The 21,214-nt window shown below is 46.5% G+C and overlaps 1 protein-coding gene across 1 annotated transcript in view; it reads left to right on the top strand.

Moving 5' to 3' along the window:
* Positions 1–21,214, top strand: part of dtd1 (D-aminoacyl-tRNA deacylase 1) — a 106,878-nt gene that overhangs the window by 69,583 nt on the left and 16,081 nt on the right. The window contains exon 5 of the mRNA XM_055638996.1: positions 16,662–16,838. Coding sequence (XP_055494971.1) covers positions 16,662–16,817 — 156 coding nt within the window. The 3' untranslated portion in view covers positions 16,818–16,838. The remainder of the gene's footprint in view (positions 1–16,661; positions 16,839–21,214) is intronic.

The following is a 21,214-nucleotide window of genomic DNA, read 5'->3' as shown; positions in this document are numbered from 1 at the left end:
TTCTGTGCTGTCTGTAGAATATTCTGTGACCAGTTATTCTGACAAGCACATCATTTATTGGAATCCCGAAGATATCGCAGCCACCACAGCATCATTCAAACTCAACGGCTTAATTGGTAAAAGCCTTGCCTTGCAAGCCCCACATCACAGAGCCAAGAGCACAATTACCTCCGTTGCTGTACCATTGCAGCGCCAGAGATGCTTTTATTCTTGTTTGGGACAATAAACCATTTACCGGTATTTAAAAACACAATATGCTGGAGTAAATCAGCAGGACAGGCAGCATCTCTGGAGAGAAGGAATAGGTGACATTTTGGGTCGCGACCCTTCTTCTCAACCCAAAACGTCACCCATCCCTTCTCTCCAGAGATGATGCCAGTCCTGCTGAGTTATTCCAACATTTTGTGTCTATCCTCAGTGTAAACCAACATCTGCAGTTCCTTCCTCCACATTTAATTCATTGACATTAAGTTCTCCAGTAGCGGAGCCTGGATTTGAACCTGTGCCTCCAGTTCAGGCCTCTGGGTTAGTAATTCGGCCACTGAGGTAGTGCACCCTTACTTTGTATTTGAATTGTAAATTGACCCCAGTGAGGAATGTGGAGGTGTCACTGTGGTGGATGTTTATGTTAAAATGTATTTTGTGTGTTCTGTTGCTTTTTATTTGTATGACTGACTTGGCAAATGAAATTCCTCGTATGTTACAAAACATACTTGGCTAATAAAGTATTATTGTATTATATTGTGTGTAGGATTGCATTGACGTATGGGGTGATCGGTAGACCAAAGCGCTTTTGTAGGTGCAGGAGGTGGCTCCAAAGCAGTCGTCAATGTAAATTAGGTATCCTGCATTTCGAGAAAATGTTCGCCATTTAATAATTTGTACTTGCTTTACCAATAATAGTTTTGCCAGATGATTGTCTGAGTTAAACTCCGTTTGTCCATTATATACCATTCTGTGTCCAGTCTTCACTTTAAAGATTCCTCATATCTGAAGATGGGAGGTTTATGAGAATGTACTGGCATGGGGGAGGAGTTTCCCAGGAGGGGGTTTACGAGAATGATCCCGTGGGATGATTGGGGTTAATGGATGATGAGCGTTTCAAAAATTCTGGGCCTGCACTAAAGTGCAGTGAAATGGAGTTGTCGAAGGAGAGAGGGGAGACCAAAAACACATTAAAATTTTAATGAAAGGTGCAGCAGAGAGTGGATGTGGAGAGGATGTTTCCAACCCTCCGCCAGTGCAGGGGAGAATCTAGGAGCAGAGGAGTGCACTGCAGAATAAAAGGACATACCTTTAGAAAAACAAAGTGGAATTTCTTTATCCAGAAGATGGTGAATTCGTTGCCATAGAATGCAGATGCCATCTTGACGTTGTGGAGCCCAAGTCTTCGGGTATTTTTAAAGCAGAGATTGATAGGTTCTTGATTAGTAAGGGCGTCAAAGGTTTTGTGGAGAAGGCAGGAGAATGGGGTTGAGAGGGAAAGATAGATTAGCCGTGATTGAATGGCGGAGTAGGCACAATGAGCCAAATGGCCTAATTCTGCTCAGTAGACAATAGACAATGGTTGCAGGAGTAGGCCATTCGGCCCTTCGAGCCAGCACTGCATTCAATGTGATCATGGCTGATCATCCACAATCAGTTTCTGCCTTCTCCCCATATCCCCTGACTCCTATAATGCTCCTATAATATATGAATTCATTGTGTTACCTAACCTTACCATTGTAGACTCAACATGTCCATTAGTTCAAAAACTTGGCCTCTGTGAGGTACAGCGGATCATCCACACCATTATCCATTGCACCATAGCCTTGAATGTCACTCATGCCCATAGCTTATAGCTAGGCTTGGATGGCTTATTAATATGAAAGAAGCATATGTGTGCTGCATAAGGTGAAAGCAATCCCTTTAATCACCATCATTCATAATAATCAGTGACAGCTGTGGCTAATTTGTTAGCGCACGTGCCTCTGGGCCAAGCAGCTGTGGGCAGGATGGACACAAAATGGTGGAATAACTCAGTGGGACAGGCAGCATCTCTGGAGAGAAGGAATGGGTGACATTTCGGGTCGAGACCCCTTCTTCAGAGTAATCAGTCTGAAGAAGGGTCTCGACCCAAAACGTCACCCATTCCTTCTCTCCAGCGATACTGCCTGGCCCGCTGAGCTATTCCACCATTTTGTGTCTATCTTCGATTTAAACCAGCATCTGCAGTTCTTTCCTACACAGCTATGGGCGGGGGTCCTATTCCAGGATCTAGAATCCCAAAATCCAGGCTGACGTTCTCACTGGAAGGACGGATTGTTGGGGGTGTCTTTTCCCAGTTGAAAGTATAACCCGAATCCCAATCGAGGATGTAAAAGGTCCCATGTTTCCGCGCAAAGAAGGTTAAGCACAGTGTTCTGATCAATGTTTATCCCTCAGCCATATTATAAAAGGACATAAATGTTATCTGGATCTTTACCGCATTTCTGTCCAGGGATGTTCGCAGTTTGCAAATCATGTTTGGCATGGACATTGTGAGCCGAAGGGCCTGTTCCTGTGCTGTACTGTTTTACATATAATGTAGGAACATTTGCCTTTATCTTTACGCACCTGTGTCTTCGATGTGCGTTTCTATAGATTTATTTGGCAGCACTGCATGTCTTTAGACTTTAGAGATATAGTGCGGAAACAGGCCCTTCGGCCCACCAAGTCCACACCGATCACACTGTACACTAGCAATATCCCACACACTAGGGATGGTTTACAATTTGACCTAAGCCGATTAACCTACAAACCTATACGTCTTTGGAGTGTGGGAGGAAACCGAAGCACTCGGAGAAAATCCACGCGGTCACAGGGAGAATGCAATACAGACAGCAGCCGAGGTCAGGATTAAAACCGAGTCTCTGGCGCTGTAAGGCAGCAACTCTACCGCTGCACCAGTACCGCCTACTCTTACCATTATCACCGCCACTCTGTGATTTGTGGTAATCCTGCCCCAGTCAAGATTAGGTGTGAATCACGCCACTAATGACTTGCAGGTTGTGACCAGTAGCTATATTACCAAATACTGCAATAAGAGCTTTTGTCATTAAATTTGTTCTTTGCATTTATACGTCCGGAGAGAAAAATGTTCTGCTTGAATTTTACCTAAGGTTTGTAATGTTAGCAACAGAGCAGCGCCATTCTTCGCCTCTTCTTCCGTATGGCGTGCACAGCCTAAAGTTGTAGGACAACTTGTTCTGTTTGATTGTGCACGTCGGGTTGATTGCATTAGTCGAAACAGGGTGGACCACAAGAAGGTTGCAATCTCCCACCCCCAAGCAGCACCATTGGGGAAGAAGAAAAGAATATGATTCGTAAGGATATGTGTCATAGGAGCAGAATTAGGCCATTCGGCCCATCGAGTGCTCTGCCATTCAACCATGACAGATCTATCTCTCCCTCTCATTCACATTCCCCATTCTCCTGCCTTCTGCACGTAAACCTTGACACCCTTAATAATCATATGTCCATCTCCGCCTTAAAAATACCCAATGACGTGACCTCCACATCCATCTATGGCAATGAATTCCACAGATTCACCACTATTCATATCTGTAAATTTATCTATAAATTCATATCTATGAATCTATAAATGGAACGCAAGTACCACAGGATGCCAACAAGTTTGACTTTAGATATCGATCGGGGCAAGTGAATGAAGGTGAGGAAGCAGAGGCAAGGAAGATGCCAGAGATGGGGCAGAAGCTGAACTGTTGGGTTAAGGGTGGGAAATAGGACGAGAAATGTCACGGTTGGAGTTAGGACAGGACGAAGGAGGTTGAGAAGGTTCCAGCTCCTCAAGGAGCTCCTGAGGAGGTTTTACAAAAAGCAAATTGAAATACAGGCAATCCTCACCTTAAGTAATAAGTTACATGTGTTAACTCGCACTTACGCAAGTCCACATTCTTTAAGCCCACTTTCACCCACGTGGTCTCCACGCCGGAGCTCCCCCATAGTCTCCACGCCGGAGCTCCCCCATGGTCTCCACGTCGGAGCTCCCCCATGGTCTCCACGCCGGAGAGCTCCCCCATGGTCTCCACGTCGGAGCTCCCCCATGGTCTCCACGGTGGAGCTCCCCCATGGTCTCCAAGGCGGAGCTCCCCCATGGTCTCCCGGAGCTCCCCCATGGTCTCCAAGGCGGAGCTCCCCCATGGTCTCCACGGCGGAGCTCCCCCATGGTCTCCAAGGCGGAGCTCCCCCATGGTCTCCACGGCGGAGCTCCCCCATGGTCTCCACGGCGGAGCTCCCCCATGGTCTCCACGCCGGAGCTCCCCCATGGTCTCCACGGCAGAGCTCCCCCATGGTCTCCAAGGCGGAGCTCCCCCATGGTCTCCAAGGCGGAGCTCCCCCATGGTCTCCACGCCGGAGCTCCCCCATGGTCTCCACGCCGGAGCTCCCCCATGGTCTCCACGCCGGAGCTCCCCCATGGTCTCCACGCCAGAGCTCCCCCATGGTCTCCACGCCAGAGCTCCCCCATGGTCTCCACGCCGGAGCTTCCCCGTGGTCTCCACGATGGAACTCCTCCGTGGTCTCCACATCGACTTGCATAACATGACTTACGTAGGGGTCCGTGGGGCGTAACCTTGGGTATGTCAGTGAGGGTCTGTGTTCTATTTTGATAATCTGAATTAAAAGCACCTTGGAAACAGAAAGTAGGTGCAGGAGTAGGCTATTTGACCCTTCGAGCCAGCACCGCATTCAATATGATCATGGTTGATCATCCTGAATCAGTCCCCTGTTCCTTCTTTTTCCCCCAGATCTCTTGATTCCGTTAGCCCTCAGAGCTGTATCTAACTCCCTCTTGAAAACATCCAGTGGATTGGCCTCCACTGCCTTTTGTGGCAGAGAATCCCACAGATTCACAACTCTCTGGGTGAAAAAGCTTTTCCTCACCTAAGTCCTAAATGGCCGACCCCTTATTCCTCTCCTCCTTCTCCAATGTGAGATTGTCCAGATGGAATGCCACGATATGTTGCAAGCTGTACCTTCACAGATGCTGCCTGACCCGCAGAGTTCCTCCAGCAGTTTGCCTTTTGCTCCAGATTCCAGTTTCTGCAGTCTCTTGTGCCTCCGTAGCGACCCTGACAATCGTAACTCATTCCCCCCGCAGTGAAGTTGTTGTGCCTTTGGTCATGAAGCAAATAATTGTCTCTTAATTGTACTTTTTTTTTTTAAGCCATTAATCCAAAGATCTGTTGATGATTTCTGCCTCAAGTTGGCCGTCAGTGTTTCAGCTTCCTCCAGAATTAATTACTCGTTATATTCAATTCCTTCAGGTTTCCTCACTATCTCAAGTTCTTAGAAGAACTTGTTCCTTTGAGCTTTTTCGAATTGAATAATCTATTCCCTAATTAAGTTTTTGTAACGAAAGGGCTGCGGAACTGTTTAATTGTTCTCTGTATTCCGTGCTTGCTTTGTACAACATGTGTCGTGATACTGACGTATTTTATCAAGGCAACCTAGATAAAATTTGTTTGAGGCGGCACGATGGCGCAGCGGTAGAGTTGCTGCCTCACAGCGCCAGAGACCCGTGTTTGATCCTGACCATGGGTGCTGTGTGCACGGATTTTGCACCTTCTCCCCGTGACTCGCCTGGGTTTTCTCCGGCTTCCTCCCACATTCCAAAGACGTACAGATTTGTAGGTTAATTGGCTTTGCTAAAAAAAATTGTAAGTTGTCCCTCTTGTGTAGGAACGTGCTAGCGTACGGGGTGACCGCTGGTCGGTGCGGACTCAGTGGGCCAAAAAAGCCTGTTTCTCTACACTAATCTAAACAAAACTTCCTAAAATGGCCGAGTGCACAGAACACAAAGTGCTGGAGTAACTTAGCGGGTCGGGCAGCATCTCTGGAGGAGATGGATAGGTGACGTTTTAGGTTGGGATCCTTCTTCAGGGTTTCTCCAAAGTCACTGGATCCTGCTTGCTTCTTTACAACGCTGAGGCACACGTCCACTTTGATATGGTTCTCAGGTGACCTCAGCTTCATCCTTAGTCAAATTCAGCCTTTTTCCTGACAGGTGCATTATCTGGAGAAACCCTGGCTCGCCCAACAACCTTAGAACCCCCCTCCCTTTTTATTTCCTCTCCCCCTACCCCACCCCCTTCCCCTGGGAACTGCTGACCTTGCACCTATCTCTCTCCTCCACCTACATTCCTAAATTTTCCGGGTTAGCTGGTTAATTGACTTCAGTAAATTGCCCCTAGTGTCTTGGAAGAGAAAGTGGGATAACATTGTCGATGGTCGGTGCGGACTTGGTGGGCCGAAGTGCCTGGTTCCACGCTGTATCTCTAAACTGAACTCTAAACTAAATAATCTGCTCATCTCCAGAGGGGAGACTGTTTTGGACCACATCTCTCCTGGTATCTGGAAAGTCACTCAAGTACGTTGCAGCCGATGACACTCACACAGTTGAAGGTGAGGTGAAACTGCTCATCAGACATCGTTACCATCACCCTTGGGATAGTGTGACGGAGACCAAGTTACAATTGGACCATGCCGTGACCTTCTTCTCAAGTGTAAGACTAATCAGACCTCCTCGAGCAGGTGAATCACGGGGTTACCATGGAAACCTTTCAGGCCCAAGAAACACGTCTCGATATAAAACAAAATTACGGTGCTAGTGATCATTTTCACGCAATGCTGGCTGCCACCAGCTCTTATCTGGGAACTGGGGGGAGAGGAGAATGGTTTAGTTTAGTTTAGTTCAGAAGTACAGGGCGGAAGTAGGCCCTTTGCCCCACGATGGAGTAACCCAGCATCCCTGGAGAAAATGCATGAGTGACATTTTGGTTTGGGACCCTTCCTCAGATTGAAAATGGGGGTGGTGGGATTTGAAGAGCTGGAGGTGAGAAAAGACCAGGCACAATCAGGGGTAGCCACAAATGTCCTCAGGCACCGCCTTGCCTGGTCGGTCCAATGTTGGCCGGGGAAGAGAAACAATGTGGAGAACTGGGGATAGACACAAAATGCTGGAGTAACTCAGCGGGACAGGCAGCATCTCTGGAGAGAAAGAATGGGTGACGTTTCGGGTCGAGCCCCTTCTTCCGTGGTAAAATGACTATGGAGGAGGAAGGGGGTAAGGAGGGAGATGGGATGGGAGTATGAGATGAACAAACTTAAAATTAGAGAATTCAATGTTCATAGATCTACCATGCGGCCCAGACAGCACCTCTGGAGAAAACATTCTCCTACTTCCCCACCCCCTGCTTTGAGTCTGAAGAAGGGTCCCGACCCAAAATGTCACCTATCCTTTTTCTCCAGAGATGCTGCCTGACCTGCTGAGTTACTCCAACACTTTACATCTATCTTCGGTATATACCTGCATCTGCAGGTCCTTTCTACACAACACCATGCCTCTCCACCCTCCCCCATCCCCCTACTTTTAGTCTGAAGAAGGGCCTCGACCCGAAACGTCTCCCATCCATGCGCTCCAGAGATGCTGCCTGACCCGCGGAGTTACTCCAGCACTTAGTGTCTATCTTTGGATTTGCCTTGTTCAGGTACTTGCTGCGTGTAACAAGCCCACATACTTGTAGAGCATCATTACACCAGTCACATTGTGACTAGAGAACCAGTTAAATTCAGCAGGAGCTGTCTCTGTCCTCACTTCTGGCACCGGGGAATCCATGAAGTGTTTACCACAAGTCACATCAATACTGCACGCCATCTTGTACCGGGTATATTCTGCTCATCATTGATTGTCAATTAAGGCTCAGTGTACAGTGCTCTCTCTCGGCCTTTAACTTAAAAGGTTGCCAGTTCAAGTCCCACTCCAGAGGCTCCAGCAGGAAATTCATGCTGACTCTCCGGTTCAGCTTGACACCGCCGTTTGTGGATTGGGGCTGTTGACCAAAATGACAAATAAAGGTATAATTCATGCAAATAAGATAAAAGGATCAAACCGGCTATGAGGATTTCAAGGGAAATAAATCCCCATAGGTGCCATTTGTATCAGTGCATTAAAAGGCACAAGCTAACCGGGAAGGCAGTGATCATTGTTATGAGGGAGAGAATGGATACTGAGGGGGATATTAGTAGATTAGGTAATTGGCTAATTCATGGCCATATCTGAAATGGGCAACAAACATGTGGCAAGTAGGGACTGACCTTTTAAACTTGCCTTCGTCTCCTATAAAATCAATAAGCAGAAAATAGGTGAAGATTAACATCAGCAAGTTAATAGGTAACCACAGGTGCAGATGGGGAAGACCATACTTGAGCACCTCCTTAATTTTATTTTAGCGCTCCAGCAGCATGGAAACAGACTCTCCGCCCCATCAAGTTCCTGTCGACCACCGATCACCCGTTCACACCAGTTAAGTTTGGTTTATTATGGTCTCGTGTACCGAGGTACAGTGAAAAGCTATTTTGTTGCGTGCTATCCAGTCAGCGGAAAGATCATACACAATTGCAATCAAGCCGCCCACAGTGTACAGATACAGAATATCACGTTTAGTGCAAGATAAAGTCCGATTAAATAGAATCTCCAATGAGGTAGATTGTAGGTCAGGTCTGCTCTGTAGTTGGAGATGGGATGGTTCAGTTGCCCGATAACAGTTGGGGAGAAACTGTCCCTGAATCTGGACGTGTGCGTTTTCACACTTCTGTACCTCTTGCCTGATGGGAGAGGGGAGAAGAGGGAGTGACCGGGGTGAGGCTCAGCCTTGATTATGCTGCTGGCCTTGCCGAGGCAGCGTGATGGTAGATGGTAGATTATTATTTACCATAATAAACCAAACTTAACTGGTGTGAACGGGTGATCGGTGGTCGGCAGGAACTTGGTGGGGTCCGTTTCCATGCTGCTGGAGCGCTAAAATAAAATTAAGGAGGTGCTCAAGTATGGTCTTCCCCATCTGCACCTGTGGTTACCTTTTCAGGTGACTTATTTAGGAAGAAAAGTAATTAACTTTATTAGAGTTGAGTTGCTGCCTCACAGCTCCAAAGACCTAAGTTTGATCCTGACTATGGGTGCTGTGCTGTCTGTACGGAGTTTGTACGTTCAAATAACTACTTTGGTTCCGTCTTCACTAAGGAAGACATAAATAATTTGCCGGAAATAGCAGGGGACCGCGGGTCAAAGGAGTTGGAGGAATTGAGTGAAATCCAGGTTAGCCGGGAAGTGGAGTTGGGTAAATTGAATGGATTAAAGGCCGATAAATCCCCAGGGCCAGATAGGCTGCATCCCAGAGTACTTAAGGAAATAGCTCCCGAAATAGTGGATGCATTAGTTAAAATGTCAGGTCTTTCAAAACTCTTTAGATTCTGGAGTAGTTCCTGAAGATTGGCGGGTAGCAAACGTAACCCCACTTTTTAAGAAGGGAGGGAGAGAGAAAATGGGGAATTACAGACCAGTTAGTCTAACATCGGTAGTGGGGAAACTGCTAGAGTCAGTTATTAAAGATGGGATAGCAGCACATTTGGAAAGTGGTGAAATCATTGGACAAAGTCAGCATGGATTTACGAAAGGTAAATCATGTCTGACGAATCTTATAGAATTTTTCGAGGATGTAACTAGTAGCGTGGATAGGGGAGAACCAGTGGATGTGGTGTATCTGGACTTCCAGAAGGCTTTCGACAAGGTCCCACATAAGAGATTAGTATACAAACTTAAAGCATAAGGCATTGGGGGTTCAGTATTGATGTGGATAGAGAACTGGCTGGCAAACAGGAAGCAAAGAGTAGGAGTAAACGGGTCCTTTTCACAATGGCAGGCAGTGACTAGTGGGGTACCCCAAGGCTCAGTACTGGGACCCCAGCTATTTACAATATATATTAATGATCTGGATGAGGGAATTGAAGGCAATATCTCCAAGTTTGCGGATAACACTAAGCTGGGGGGCAGTGTTAGCTGTGAAGAGGATGCTAGGAGACTGCAGGGTGACTTGGATAGGCTGGGTGAGTGGGCAAATGTTTGGCAGATGCAGTATAATGTGGATAAATGTGAGGTTATCCATTTTGGTGGCAAAAACAGGAAAGCAGACTATTATCTAAATGGTGGCCGATTGGGAAAGGGGGAGATGCAGCGAGACCTGGGTGTCATGGTACACCAGTCATTGAAGGTAGGCATGCAGGTGCAGCAGGCAGTAAAGAAAGCGAATGGTATGTTAGCTTTCATTGCAAAAGGATTTGTGTATAGGAGCAGAGAGGTTCTACTGCAGTTGTACAGGGTCTTGGTGAGACCACACCTGGAGTATTGCGTACAGTTTTGGTCTCCAAATCTGAGGAAGGACATTATTGCCATAGAGGGAGTGCAGAGACGGTTCACCAGACTGATTCCTGGGCTGTCAGGACTGTCTTATGAAGAAAGACTGGATAGACTTGGTTTATACTCGCTAGAATTCAGGAGATTGAGAGGGGATCTTATAGAAAATTCTTAAGGGGTTGGACAGGCTAGATGCAGGAAGATTGCTCCCGATGTTGGGGAAGTCCAGGACAAGGGGTCACAGCTTAAGGATAAGGGGGAAATCCTTTAAAACCGAGATGAGAAGAACTTTTTTCACACAGAGAGTGGCGAATCTCTGGAATTCTCTGCCACAGAGGGTAGTTGAGGCCAGTTCATTGGCTATATTTAAGAGGGAGTTAGATGTGGCCCTTGTGGCTAAGGGGATCAGGGGGTATGGAGAGAAGGCAGGTACGGGATACTGAGTTGGATGATCAGCCATGATCATATTGAATGGCGGTGCAGGCTCGAAGGGCCGAATGGCCTACTCCTGCACCTAATTTCTATGTTTCTATGTTTCCCTGTGACCGCGTGGGTTTTTGTCCGGGTGCTCCGATTTCCTCCCACACTCCAAAGATGTACAGGTTTGCAGGTTAATTGGTAATATTGTAAATTGTCCCTAGTGTGTATGATAGTGCCAGTGTACGGGTGATTGCTGGTCGGTGCGGATTTGATGGGCCATAGGACCTGTTCCATGCCACACCAAAGATATGTTTGTTACCGTGGTGACTGATTTCAACACTGGGTTTATTTTAGCAAAGGCAAGTCAAAATTCCACCAAAGGCATTCTTTCATCTGTGCTGCTTGCAATATTCATCTATCAGAATAATAAAATGAGAACGCTTTGATTTTTATGCAGCGCAGGAGGAGAGCGTTTCGGACAAATGGGAGGATATTGAATAGTGTGGGGGAACAGAAGGACTTTGGGGCGTATCCATAGATCTTTAAAGTCGACAGGTCAGGTCAACAAGGTGACCTTAACATATGTCAGGGCATTGAGTATGAGAGTCAGGATGCAGTTTTATAGGATTTTGGTTAGGCCGCATTTGGAATATTGTGTGCAGTTCAGATCGCCCCATCACAGGAAGGAAGTGGATGCTTTGGAGAGGTTGCAGAAGAGGTTTACCAGAATGATGTATGTAAGAAGGAACTGCAGGTGCTGGTTATACAGAGATAGACACAAAATGCTGGAGTAACTCTGCGGGACAGGAAGCATCTCTAGAGAGAAGGAATGGGTGACGTTTCAGGTCGAGACCCTCCTTCAGAAGGTTCTCGACCAGAAACATCCCCATTCCTTCTCTCCAGAGATGCTGCCTGTTTCGCTGAGTTACTCCAGCATTTTGTGTTTACCAGAATGATGCCTGGATTAGGGGGGTATTAGCTACAGGGAGAGGTTGGAGAGATGTGGAATGTTTTCTCTGGAACGCCGGAGGTTACAGGTAGACCTAATAGAAGTATATAAAATCATGAGAGGCATAGAACATGAGGGTATACCAAGATGGAGGGCATACATTTAAGGTAAGAAGGGCAAAGCTTATAGGAAATATGTAGGGGAAGTTTTTTTTTTTTACCCAGAAGGTGTTGAGTGTATGGAACCAGGGGTCGTAGTTGAGGTAGATCTAATAGTAGCATATAAGAAACTTTTAGAAAGGCATATGGATATGCAGGGAGTGGAGGGATATTGATTGTGTGGAGGCAGATAGGAGTTGGCCTTGGCAACATGTACGGGACAGACATTGTGGGCCGAAGGGCCTGTTGTTGGGCTGCGCTGTTCTATGTTCTAAACCAGAATCCCAATCAGAAAGATGACAACCCCCCACTATCCTCTGCTTCCTATCACCAAGCCAGTTGTGGATCCCATTATTCAGTTCACTTGGATCCCATTTGCCTTCCGGACTGGCACAGCAGTCAGGAGCAGCTGCCATACAGCGCCAGGGGCCCAGGTTCGGTCCTGACCTCGGGTGCTTTCTGTGTTGAGTTTGCACGTTCTCCCTATAACAAATTGCCTTCAGTGTGTCGGGAGTGGATGTGAAAGTGGGATAACTTGGAACTAGTGTGAGCGGGTGTTCGATGGTCAGTGTGGCTTGTTTAGTTTAGAGATACAGTGCAGAAACAGGCCATTCGGCCCACCAACTCCGTGCCGACCTGCGATCCCCGTACACTAACACTATCCTACACACTAGGGACAATTTACAATTTCTACCAAAGCCAATTAACCAATAAACCTGCACGTGTTTGGAGTGTGGGAGGAAACCGAAGCACCTGGAGAAAACCCAAGCGGTCACGGGGAGAACGTGCAAACTCCAAACAGGCAGCACCAGTAGTCTGGATCGAACCATGGTCTCTGGCGCTGTAGCCGCTGTAAGGCAGCAACTCTACCGCCGTGCCACCGAATGCTCCCCTGGTTCTCTGTACGTGGAAGTGGCGGAGAACACAAAGAGTCAGAAAGCTGTGTAGCCCCATTGACCAAGTGAGAAAAGTGATGGTGTCTGTCAAAGCCATCAGAAAACCACTCTGCATGTCGGCATGATATAAGCTGTGTGGATATTGCACCGTGACTCTGTAAATGAGTGATTCACAGTTGCATTGATTTTGCTACATTTTGAGATCCATTTCTTGTGACACGAGAAATCAATTCCAATTGCCTGAAACCTCCTCCTTCGTTGTAGATTGATGACTTTATTAATTCCTAACAACGTTCCTTGTGATTTCCTCTGGTGCTTTCAGGGACAAGGCTGTGATGTATTTTTCCCCGTAATTGCCGAACTGCGTGCATTACACTCGCCTTTAGACTTTACTTTAGATTCTAGAGAGACAGCGCGGAAACAAGGTGCGGGAGCGCGCGGGCGGCCATGGTGTCACAGAGGGGCCGTCCTCCTCTTTGTCCCCCAAAGTGCAGACTCTGAAGTTTGACGAAGGTGCCCGACCCTGAGAGTTCAACCACACTGGGCCTGCACTCGCTGGAGGTTAGAAGGATGAGAGGGGACCTCATTGAAACTTACCAAACGTACCTGGATAGAGTGGATGTGGAGAGGATGTTTCCTCTAGTGGGAGCATCTAGGACCAGAGGTCATAGGAAGTACCCCTAAAAAGAAGATGAGAAGGAACTTCTTTGGTCAGAGGCTGGTGAATGAGGATGGCTGTGAAGGATGGATATCAGTGGATATTTTTAAGGCAGCGATCGACAGAACTTTGATTAGTACGTGTGTCAGGGGTTATGGGGAGAAGGCAGGAGAATGGGGTTGAGACAGAAAGATAGATCAGCCATGAGTGAATGGCAGAGTAGACTTGATGGGCCGAATGGCCTTATTCTGATTCAAGAAGCTATGAACTTATGACCTGAAAGGTCACCCATCATTTTTCTCCAGAGATGCTGCCTGACCCGCTGAGTTACTCCAGCACTTTATGTCTGCCTTTGGTATAAACCAGCATCTGCAGTTCTGTGTTTCTAATTTGTTATCAGGCCTCGGTCTCATCTTCATACAAAGTCAAGTCATTTTATGTAGTGTCTCTGTTCTCTTATATGCTGTGATTTCCATAGATCATCCAAAACATTGTCTCCATTTGAAGTTGCCAGTGATCTATTAATGACTGCGCTGTTACTCGATGCTTATTGAAGTAGCTCGCTATTAAATCAGCAGCTATTGCAACATGGCTAGAAAATGGTGCTATGATATTTTAATATAATACCACAGGAAGTGGTGGCGATCATCTCCTTCACTCTTAATTCAATGGGGTTGCTAAGGAAGAACTGCACTAATTTTATCCTTAAAAGCTTTGTGACGGAGTTATATTTTTTAATAGGTTCAGTTGAAAAAACAACCGAGTTGATCAGAGGCATTTTAGAGGCATACAGCACGAAACAGGCCCTTCGGCTCAACTTGCCCATGCTGACCAAGCTGCCCCATCTACACTCGTCCCACCAGCCCATGTACGGCACAGTTCCCTCTCAACCTGACCTATTCATGTACCTGCCTTTGTCTCTCTGGGTCCAAATGTCTTTTCAATGTTGTTATAGTACCTGCCTCTGCTACTTCCTCTGCCAGCTCGATCTATATGCCCACCACCTTTGTGTGAAAAATTGCCCCGTAGCAATTACTCCTCTTAAATCGTTCCCCTCTCAAGGGGTTTAAGGTGGGCAGGGAAAGATTTAATAGCAACCCAAAGGGTAACTTTTTCACACATAGGGTGATGGGCGTACGGAACGAGCTACCAGAGAAGGTAGTTGAGGCAGGTACTATCGCAATGTTTGATAAGCAATTAGACAGGTACATGGATAGGACAGGTTTAGAGGGATATGGGCCAAACACAGGGAAGTGGGACTAGTGTAGATGGAACATGCTGGATGGTGTGGGCATGTTGGGCCGAAGGGCCTGTTTTCACACTGTAAGACTGTATGACTCTAAAACATTACAGTTCTCAGCAAAAGTGTAAAATTACCCAGAAAGACAAAGGCAGATGCTTATTATTTGAAAGAGAACAAATATTGATGGCCATTGATGATCCAATTTGAAAGAGTATTCTACCCAAAGCTAAATTTAGAATCACAAAAATGGATATAGATTAGATTTTGTCCAGTCAATAAATAATGAATTGGTTGGATCACTATAAAGGGAATTGTAATAATATCTGATGCAGGTATAAGTGGAGGGATTTAGTCAGCTCGCACACGAGGCTCTCCATTAAGTTATCAAAACCAATAATAATTATGATATCACAGAGGTTTGATATCACAGCAGCTATTCTTGTGGGGTCATCCATCATTCCTACCAAGTTGCGTACAGTCTTTATTTATTATTAGTGCAACATGGAAACATACCCTCCAGCCCACTGAGTCCATGTTGAATATCAACCACTCATTTAGAGTCAGAGAGTGATACAGTGTGGAAACAGGCCCTTTGGCCCAACTTGCCCACACCAGCCAACATGTCCCAGCTACACTAGTCCCACCTGCCTATTTGGTCCATATCCCTCCAAACCTGCCCCATTCATGTACCTATAGCTCACAACTCTAGTCCTGGCAATATCCTCGTAAATCCTCTCTGTACCCTTTCCAGTTTGAGAACATCTTTCCTATAACATTGTTGCCAGAACTGAATGCAAGACTCTAAATGCGGCCTCACTAACATCATATACAACTACAATTCATTTACATTACATTGGCATTAATCCGACTCTAGGTCCTTTTGTTCTCCCTCATTTTGTACCAACTCACAACCTACAGCCGCAAATAAACCTACCAGAACATCCACGCGGTTACTGGGAAAACATGCAAACTCCACACAAAGAGGGCAGGATTGAAACTGGGTCACCGAAGAGGGAGGCAGCGGCTCCTCGCAGAGTTGGCTGACCAGGAGTGGTGTTGAAAGAAGGGGAAAAATAATCCAGTCCAGGGCCAATAACAAGGGATGGATGGCGACACAAGGAACTACAGATGATGGAAACCTGAGGAAAACACAAAGTGCTAGAGTAACTCAGCGGGTCAGTCAGCATCTATGGAGGGAATGGACTGGCTATGTTTCAGGTCATGATCCTTCTTCAGAGATGGATGGCATTGCTTTCCCTTTGGCACCATCTTGTGGCCGAGCCACTTTGGTCTCGAACCTTCGTTCATCGAGCTTGGAATCTCACGTGAACTGGCGTAACCTGGGCCGGCCAATCGATGCCGATCTGGGTGGTCAGGTGATGGGGTGCTGCAGGCGACAGAGAGACTTCACTTGGCAGCCATTGCTTTGGTACTAATCTTAAACCGTGTGTTATTCCTTTTATCGTGTATCTGTACACTGTAGATGGCTCGATTGTAGTCATGTTCAGTCTTTCCACTGACTGGTTAGCACGCAACAGAGGCTTTTCACTGTACCTGTTTCACGCGAATGCGTTTCACTCTACACGTGACAATAAACTAAAAACAATCTCAACTTGGCTCATTAAACAGATGGGAGATGGACACAAAAAGCTGGGGGTAACTCAGCGGGTCAGGCAGCATCCCTGGAGAAAAGGAACAGTTGCCGTTTCAGGTCATGACCTTTCTTCAGACTGAGAGTCAGGGAGAGGGAAAAGAGAGATAATGTAGGTGATCTAGAGAGATATAGAACAAATTAATGAAAGATATTCAAAATAGTTATGATGATCAGGGAAAGTGGTCCATTGGTGGCTGTGGGCTAGGTTCCTCTGACTCTCAGCCTGAAAAAGGGTCCCGACCAGAAACGTCGCTTATTGCTTCTCTCCAGAGATGATGCCTGTCCCGCTGAGTTACTCTAGTCTGTCTTTGGTCAAACTAGCATCTGCAGTTCCGTCCTACACTCATTGAATAGATTATTGCCCAAGGTTGCTGCTTATTCTGAAGAGACGGACAATCTGTTGCTGTACAGAAGGCCCGTATGTGTTCAACTTCTCTTTTATGTCCCTACAGTTAACAAAATTGGAAAAGCAGCAGCAGAGAAAGGAAAAGACAAGAACTAAAGCACCTTCGGAATACACCAAGGAGAAAAGTTCCTCCCGCAGCAAGGATGACCCCAGTGCCAGCAGTGGTGCGGACGGGGATGTGTCTTCAGAGAGAGAGCCCTAAAACTCTCCTCCGTACACACTGGTATGTATTCGTGCTCCGCGGCGTGTTGGCGAGGTCAGAGAGTCGTACAGCAGGGAAAAGGGCCCTTCGGCCCAACATGCCCACTCGCACCAAGATGTCCCATCTACACAAGTCCCGCCTTTCCACATTTGCCTCGTATCTTCCAAAATTCCCTATCATTGAGGAACAACGAAAGTTTAACGGAGATGTGCGGGGCAAGTTTTCCCCATGGTGGAAATGTCCAACACTGGAGGACAACAGCTATGGAGTGTGAGGGGGAAAGTTTAATGGAGATGTGCGGGCCAATTGTAGTCATGTTCAGTCTTTCCGCTGACTGGTTACAAAATTCTTAAGGGGTTGGACAGGCTAGATGCAGGAAGATTGTTCCCGATGTTGGGGAGGTCCAGAACAAGGGGTCTCAGTTTAAGGAAAAGGGGGAAATCTTTTAGGACCGAGATGAGAAAAACATTTTTCACACAGAGAGTGATGAACCTCTGGTACTCTCTGCCACAGAAGGTAGTTGAGGCCAGTTCATTGGCTATATTTAAGAGGGAGTTAGATGTGGCCCTAGTAGCCAAGGGAATCAGGGGGTATGGAGAGAAGGCAGGTACAGGATACTGAGTTGGATGATTAGCCATGATCATATTGAATGGCGGTGCAGGCTCGAAGGGCCAAATGGCCTACTCTTGCACCTATTTTCTATGTTTCTAATTGGTTTCACACAGAGAGTGGTGGGGGGCCTGGAATGAATTGCCATTGGTGCTGTTGGAGACAGATACAATAGTGGCGTATAAGAGTCTTTTAAATAAGCACATGGAAGTGAAGGAAATTATGAACTTATGAAATAGAGGGATATGTAGCATGTATAGACAAATGAGATAACTTGCCATCATGTTCGGCACAAACATTGTGGGCCGAAGGGTGCGTTCCTGTTCTGTACTGTTCTACTGTATGTTCTACAGCCAAACTAAAGCGCAGACTAAGAAACATTGCAATCTTCCATTGTGGTGACCTGAATATATTCAGTCAAACCACCTCTCAACTTTCCAAATCCCTGGCCACACAACTCCAGTGCGTGTGCAATTTGCATTGGTGTACAATCATGGCCACTAATAGAGGCCATTCAGTCCCTCAAGGCCGTTCTAGATCAGAGCGGATAGTATCTCCATTCTACTTTAGGCTTTAGAGATACAGGGCGGAAACAGGTCCTTCAACCCACCGAGTCCGTGCCGGCCAGCGATCTACACACCAGGAACAATTTTACAACTTGCCAAAGCCAATTAACCTACAAACCAGCGCGTCTTTGGAGCGTGGGAGGAAACCGGAGCACCGGAGAAAACCCGCGCGGTCACAGGGAGAACGTGCAAACTCCGTATAGGCAGCACTGTAGTCGGGATCGGGCCCAGGTCTCTGGCACTGTATGGCTGCAACTCTACTGCTGCGCCACTGCTTGCCACGTCGCCATAACCCTCAATGGTCTCGAATTAGAAAAAAAAAAATACAACATGCCAAAATAAAATTGTGCTGTCGATGAAGCACCTCTGCTTATTTAACAGAAAGTTGACAATGTTAATATGCAGGAAATTGACTGAAAGCAAAGACCTCTTGTGAAAGATGATGTAGTTGTTGTTGCTGCAGTTGGTTGCCTGGAGCTGATGAAACGCGTAGCAATGATTAAAGCTTTGGGAAGTGAAAGCAAAGATCTGTCATTTCAGCAGACTCCAACAGCTTACTGATCTGCCTAGGCAATCCCTGCAGGTTGTTTAGTTTAGCGAAGAGATTCAGTGCGGAAACAGGCCCTTCGGACCAACGGATCCGCACCGACCAGTGATCCAGGGGAGAATGAGGCGACCGTGGCTGACAAGGGAAGTCAAGGAAGTCAACTGAAAGAGAAGGCGTATAACATTGCAAAAAGTTAAGTGGGAAGTCAGAGGATTGGGAAGCTTTTAAAGAACAAGAGAAGATAACTAATGCCCCTGTCCCACTTAGGAAACCTGAACGGAAACCTCTGAAGACTTTGCGCCCCACACGAGGTTTCTGTGCGGTGGTTCCCGGAGGTTTTTGTCAGTCTCCCTACCTGCAACCTCTGGCAACCACCTGCAACCTCCGGGAACCACACAGAAACCTTGGGTGGGGCGCAAAGTCTCCAGAGGTTTCCGTTCAAGTTTCCTAAGTGGGACAGGGCCATTAAAAGGCAAATCAGGAAGAAAAGATGCAATACGAAAGGAAGCTAGCCAATGATATAAAAGAGGATAGCAAGAGTTTCTTCCAGTTATATAAAGATTAATAAAGAGGCAAGAGTGGACGTTGGACTGCTGGAAAATGATGCAGGAGATGTGATAATGGGGAATAAAGAAATGGCAGAGGAATTGAATAACTTTTTTGCATCAGTCTTCACAGTGGGAGACACCAGCAATGTGCCTGAAATCCAAGTGTGTCAGGGGTTGGAAGTTAGTGGAGTGACTTACAAGGGCGAAAGTGCTTGGGAAGCTGAAAGGGCTAAAGGTGGATACGTCCCCAGAACGGGGAAGGTCTGCACCCCAGCGTTCTGAAAGAGGTGGCTTCAGAGATTGTGGAGGCATTAATAGTGATATATCAAGAATCACTAGAGTCAGAGTGGTACCAGACGATTGGAGAATTGCCAATATTACCCCGCTGTAGAAGAAAGGAGCAAAGCAGAGAGTGGAATCTATAGGCCGGTTATTCTGACTTCACTGGTTGGTAAAATTTTTGAGTCCATTATAAAGGACGAGGTTACGGAATACCAAGAAGTTCATAAGAAAATGAGCCAAAGTCAGCGTGGTTTTGTCTGATAAATTTTCTGGAAATCTTTGACGAAGTACATAACATGACAGACAAAGGAGAGTCAGCGGATATACTTTACCTAGATTTTCAAAAAGCCTTTGATAAAGTGCCACATGTAAGGCTGCTAAGGAAGATGACTCAAATCCTTTTGCTATGAAAGCTAACATACCATTTGCTTTCTTCATGCATGCAGGTGCAGCAGGCAGTGAAGAAAGCGAATGGTATGTTAGCTTTCATAGCAAAAGGATTTGAGTATAGGAGCAGGGAGGTTCTACTGCAGTTGTACAGGATCTTGGTGAGACCACACCTGGAGTGTTGCGTGCAGGTTTGGTCTCCAAATCTGAGGAAGGACATTATTGCCATAGAGGGAGTGCAGAGAAGGTTCACCAGACTGATTCCTGGGATGTCAGGACTGTCTTATGAAGAAAGACTGGATAGACTTGGTTTATACTCTCTAGAATTTAGGAGATTGAGAGGGGATCTTATAGAAACTTACAAAATTCTTAAGGGGTTGGACAGGCTAGATGCAGGAAGATTGCTCCCGACGTTGGGGAAGTCCAGGACAAGGGGTCACAGCTTAAGGATATAGGGGAAATCCTTTAAAACCGAGATGAGGAGAACTTTTTTTCACACAGAGAGTGGTGAATCTCTGGAACTCTCTGCCGCAGAGGGTAGTCGAGGCCAGTTCATTGGCTATATTTAAGAGGGAGTTAGATGTGGCCCTTGTGACTAAGGGGATCGGAGGGTATGGAGAGAAGGCAGGTACGGGATACTGAGTTGGATGATCAGCCATGATCATATTGAATGGCGGTCCAGGCTCGAAGGGCCGAATGGCCTACTCCTGCACCTAATTTCTATGTTTCTATGATGACAGAAGCCAACAGCGAGCCACATCGTCTGACACACTAGTGAACGAAGGAAGATGAGAGCCTATAGTATCAAAAAACAATTACGAGCATGGATAGCAGGTTGGCTGGATGGCAGAAGGCAAGGATGGCAATAAAGGGGGCTTTTTCTATTTGGCTGCCGATGATCAGCGGAGTTCCGCAGGGGTCACTCCACTTCATGTTGTATGTTGATGATTTGGATGAGGCATTTTGAAATGAAGGCTTTGTGGCCAAGTTTGCGGATGATACGAATATAAGTTGAGGGGCAGGTAGTGTAGAGAAAGCAGGGACTCTGCAGAAGGACTTGGAAAGGTTAGGAGAATGGGCAGAGAAGTGGCAGATGGAATATAGTGTAGCAAAGTGTGGAGTCATGCATTTTGGTAGTCGGAATAAAGACATAGACTATATTTTCTAAATGGGGGGATAATCCAGAAATCGGAGGTGCAAAGGGAATTGTGAGTACAGGATTCCCAAATAGTTAACTTGCAAGTTGAATTGGTACTAAGGAAGTCAAATGCAAGCTAGTATTTATTTCAAGAGGACTAGAAAACAAGGCAGGTCCGGTTGCATTTGGAATATTGTGAGCAATTTTAGGCACCACATCTGAGGAAGGATTTGGTGCCGCTGGAGTGGGTTCAGAGGAGGTTTACAAGAATGATTCCAGGAATTAGTTGGGTAACATATGATGAGCGTTTGACAGCGCTG

Source organism: Leucoraja erinacea, chromosome 8 (assembly GCF_028641065.1).
Source record: "Leucoraja erinacea ecotype New England chromosome 8, Leri_hhj_1, whole genome shotgun sequence".
Lineage (NCBI taxonomy): Eukaryota > Metazoa > Chordata > Chondrichthyes > Rajiformes > Rajidae > Leucoraja > Leucoraja erinaceus.
Note: the sequence above shows the minus strand (reverse complement) of the source record. Positions and strands in the feature narration are given on the sequence as shown.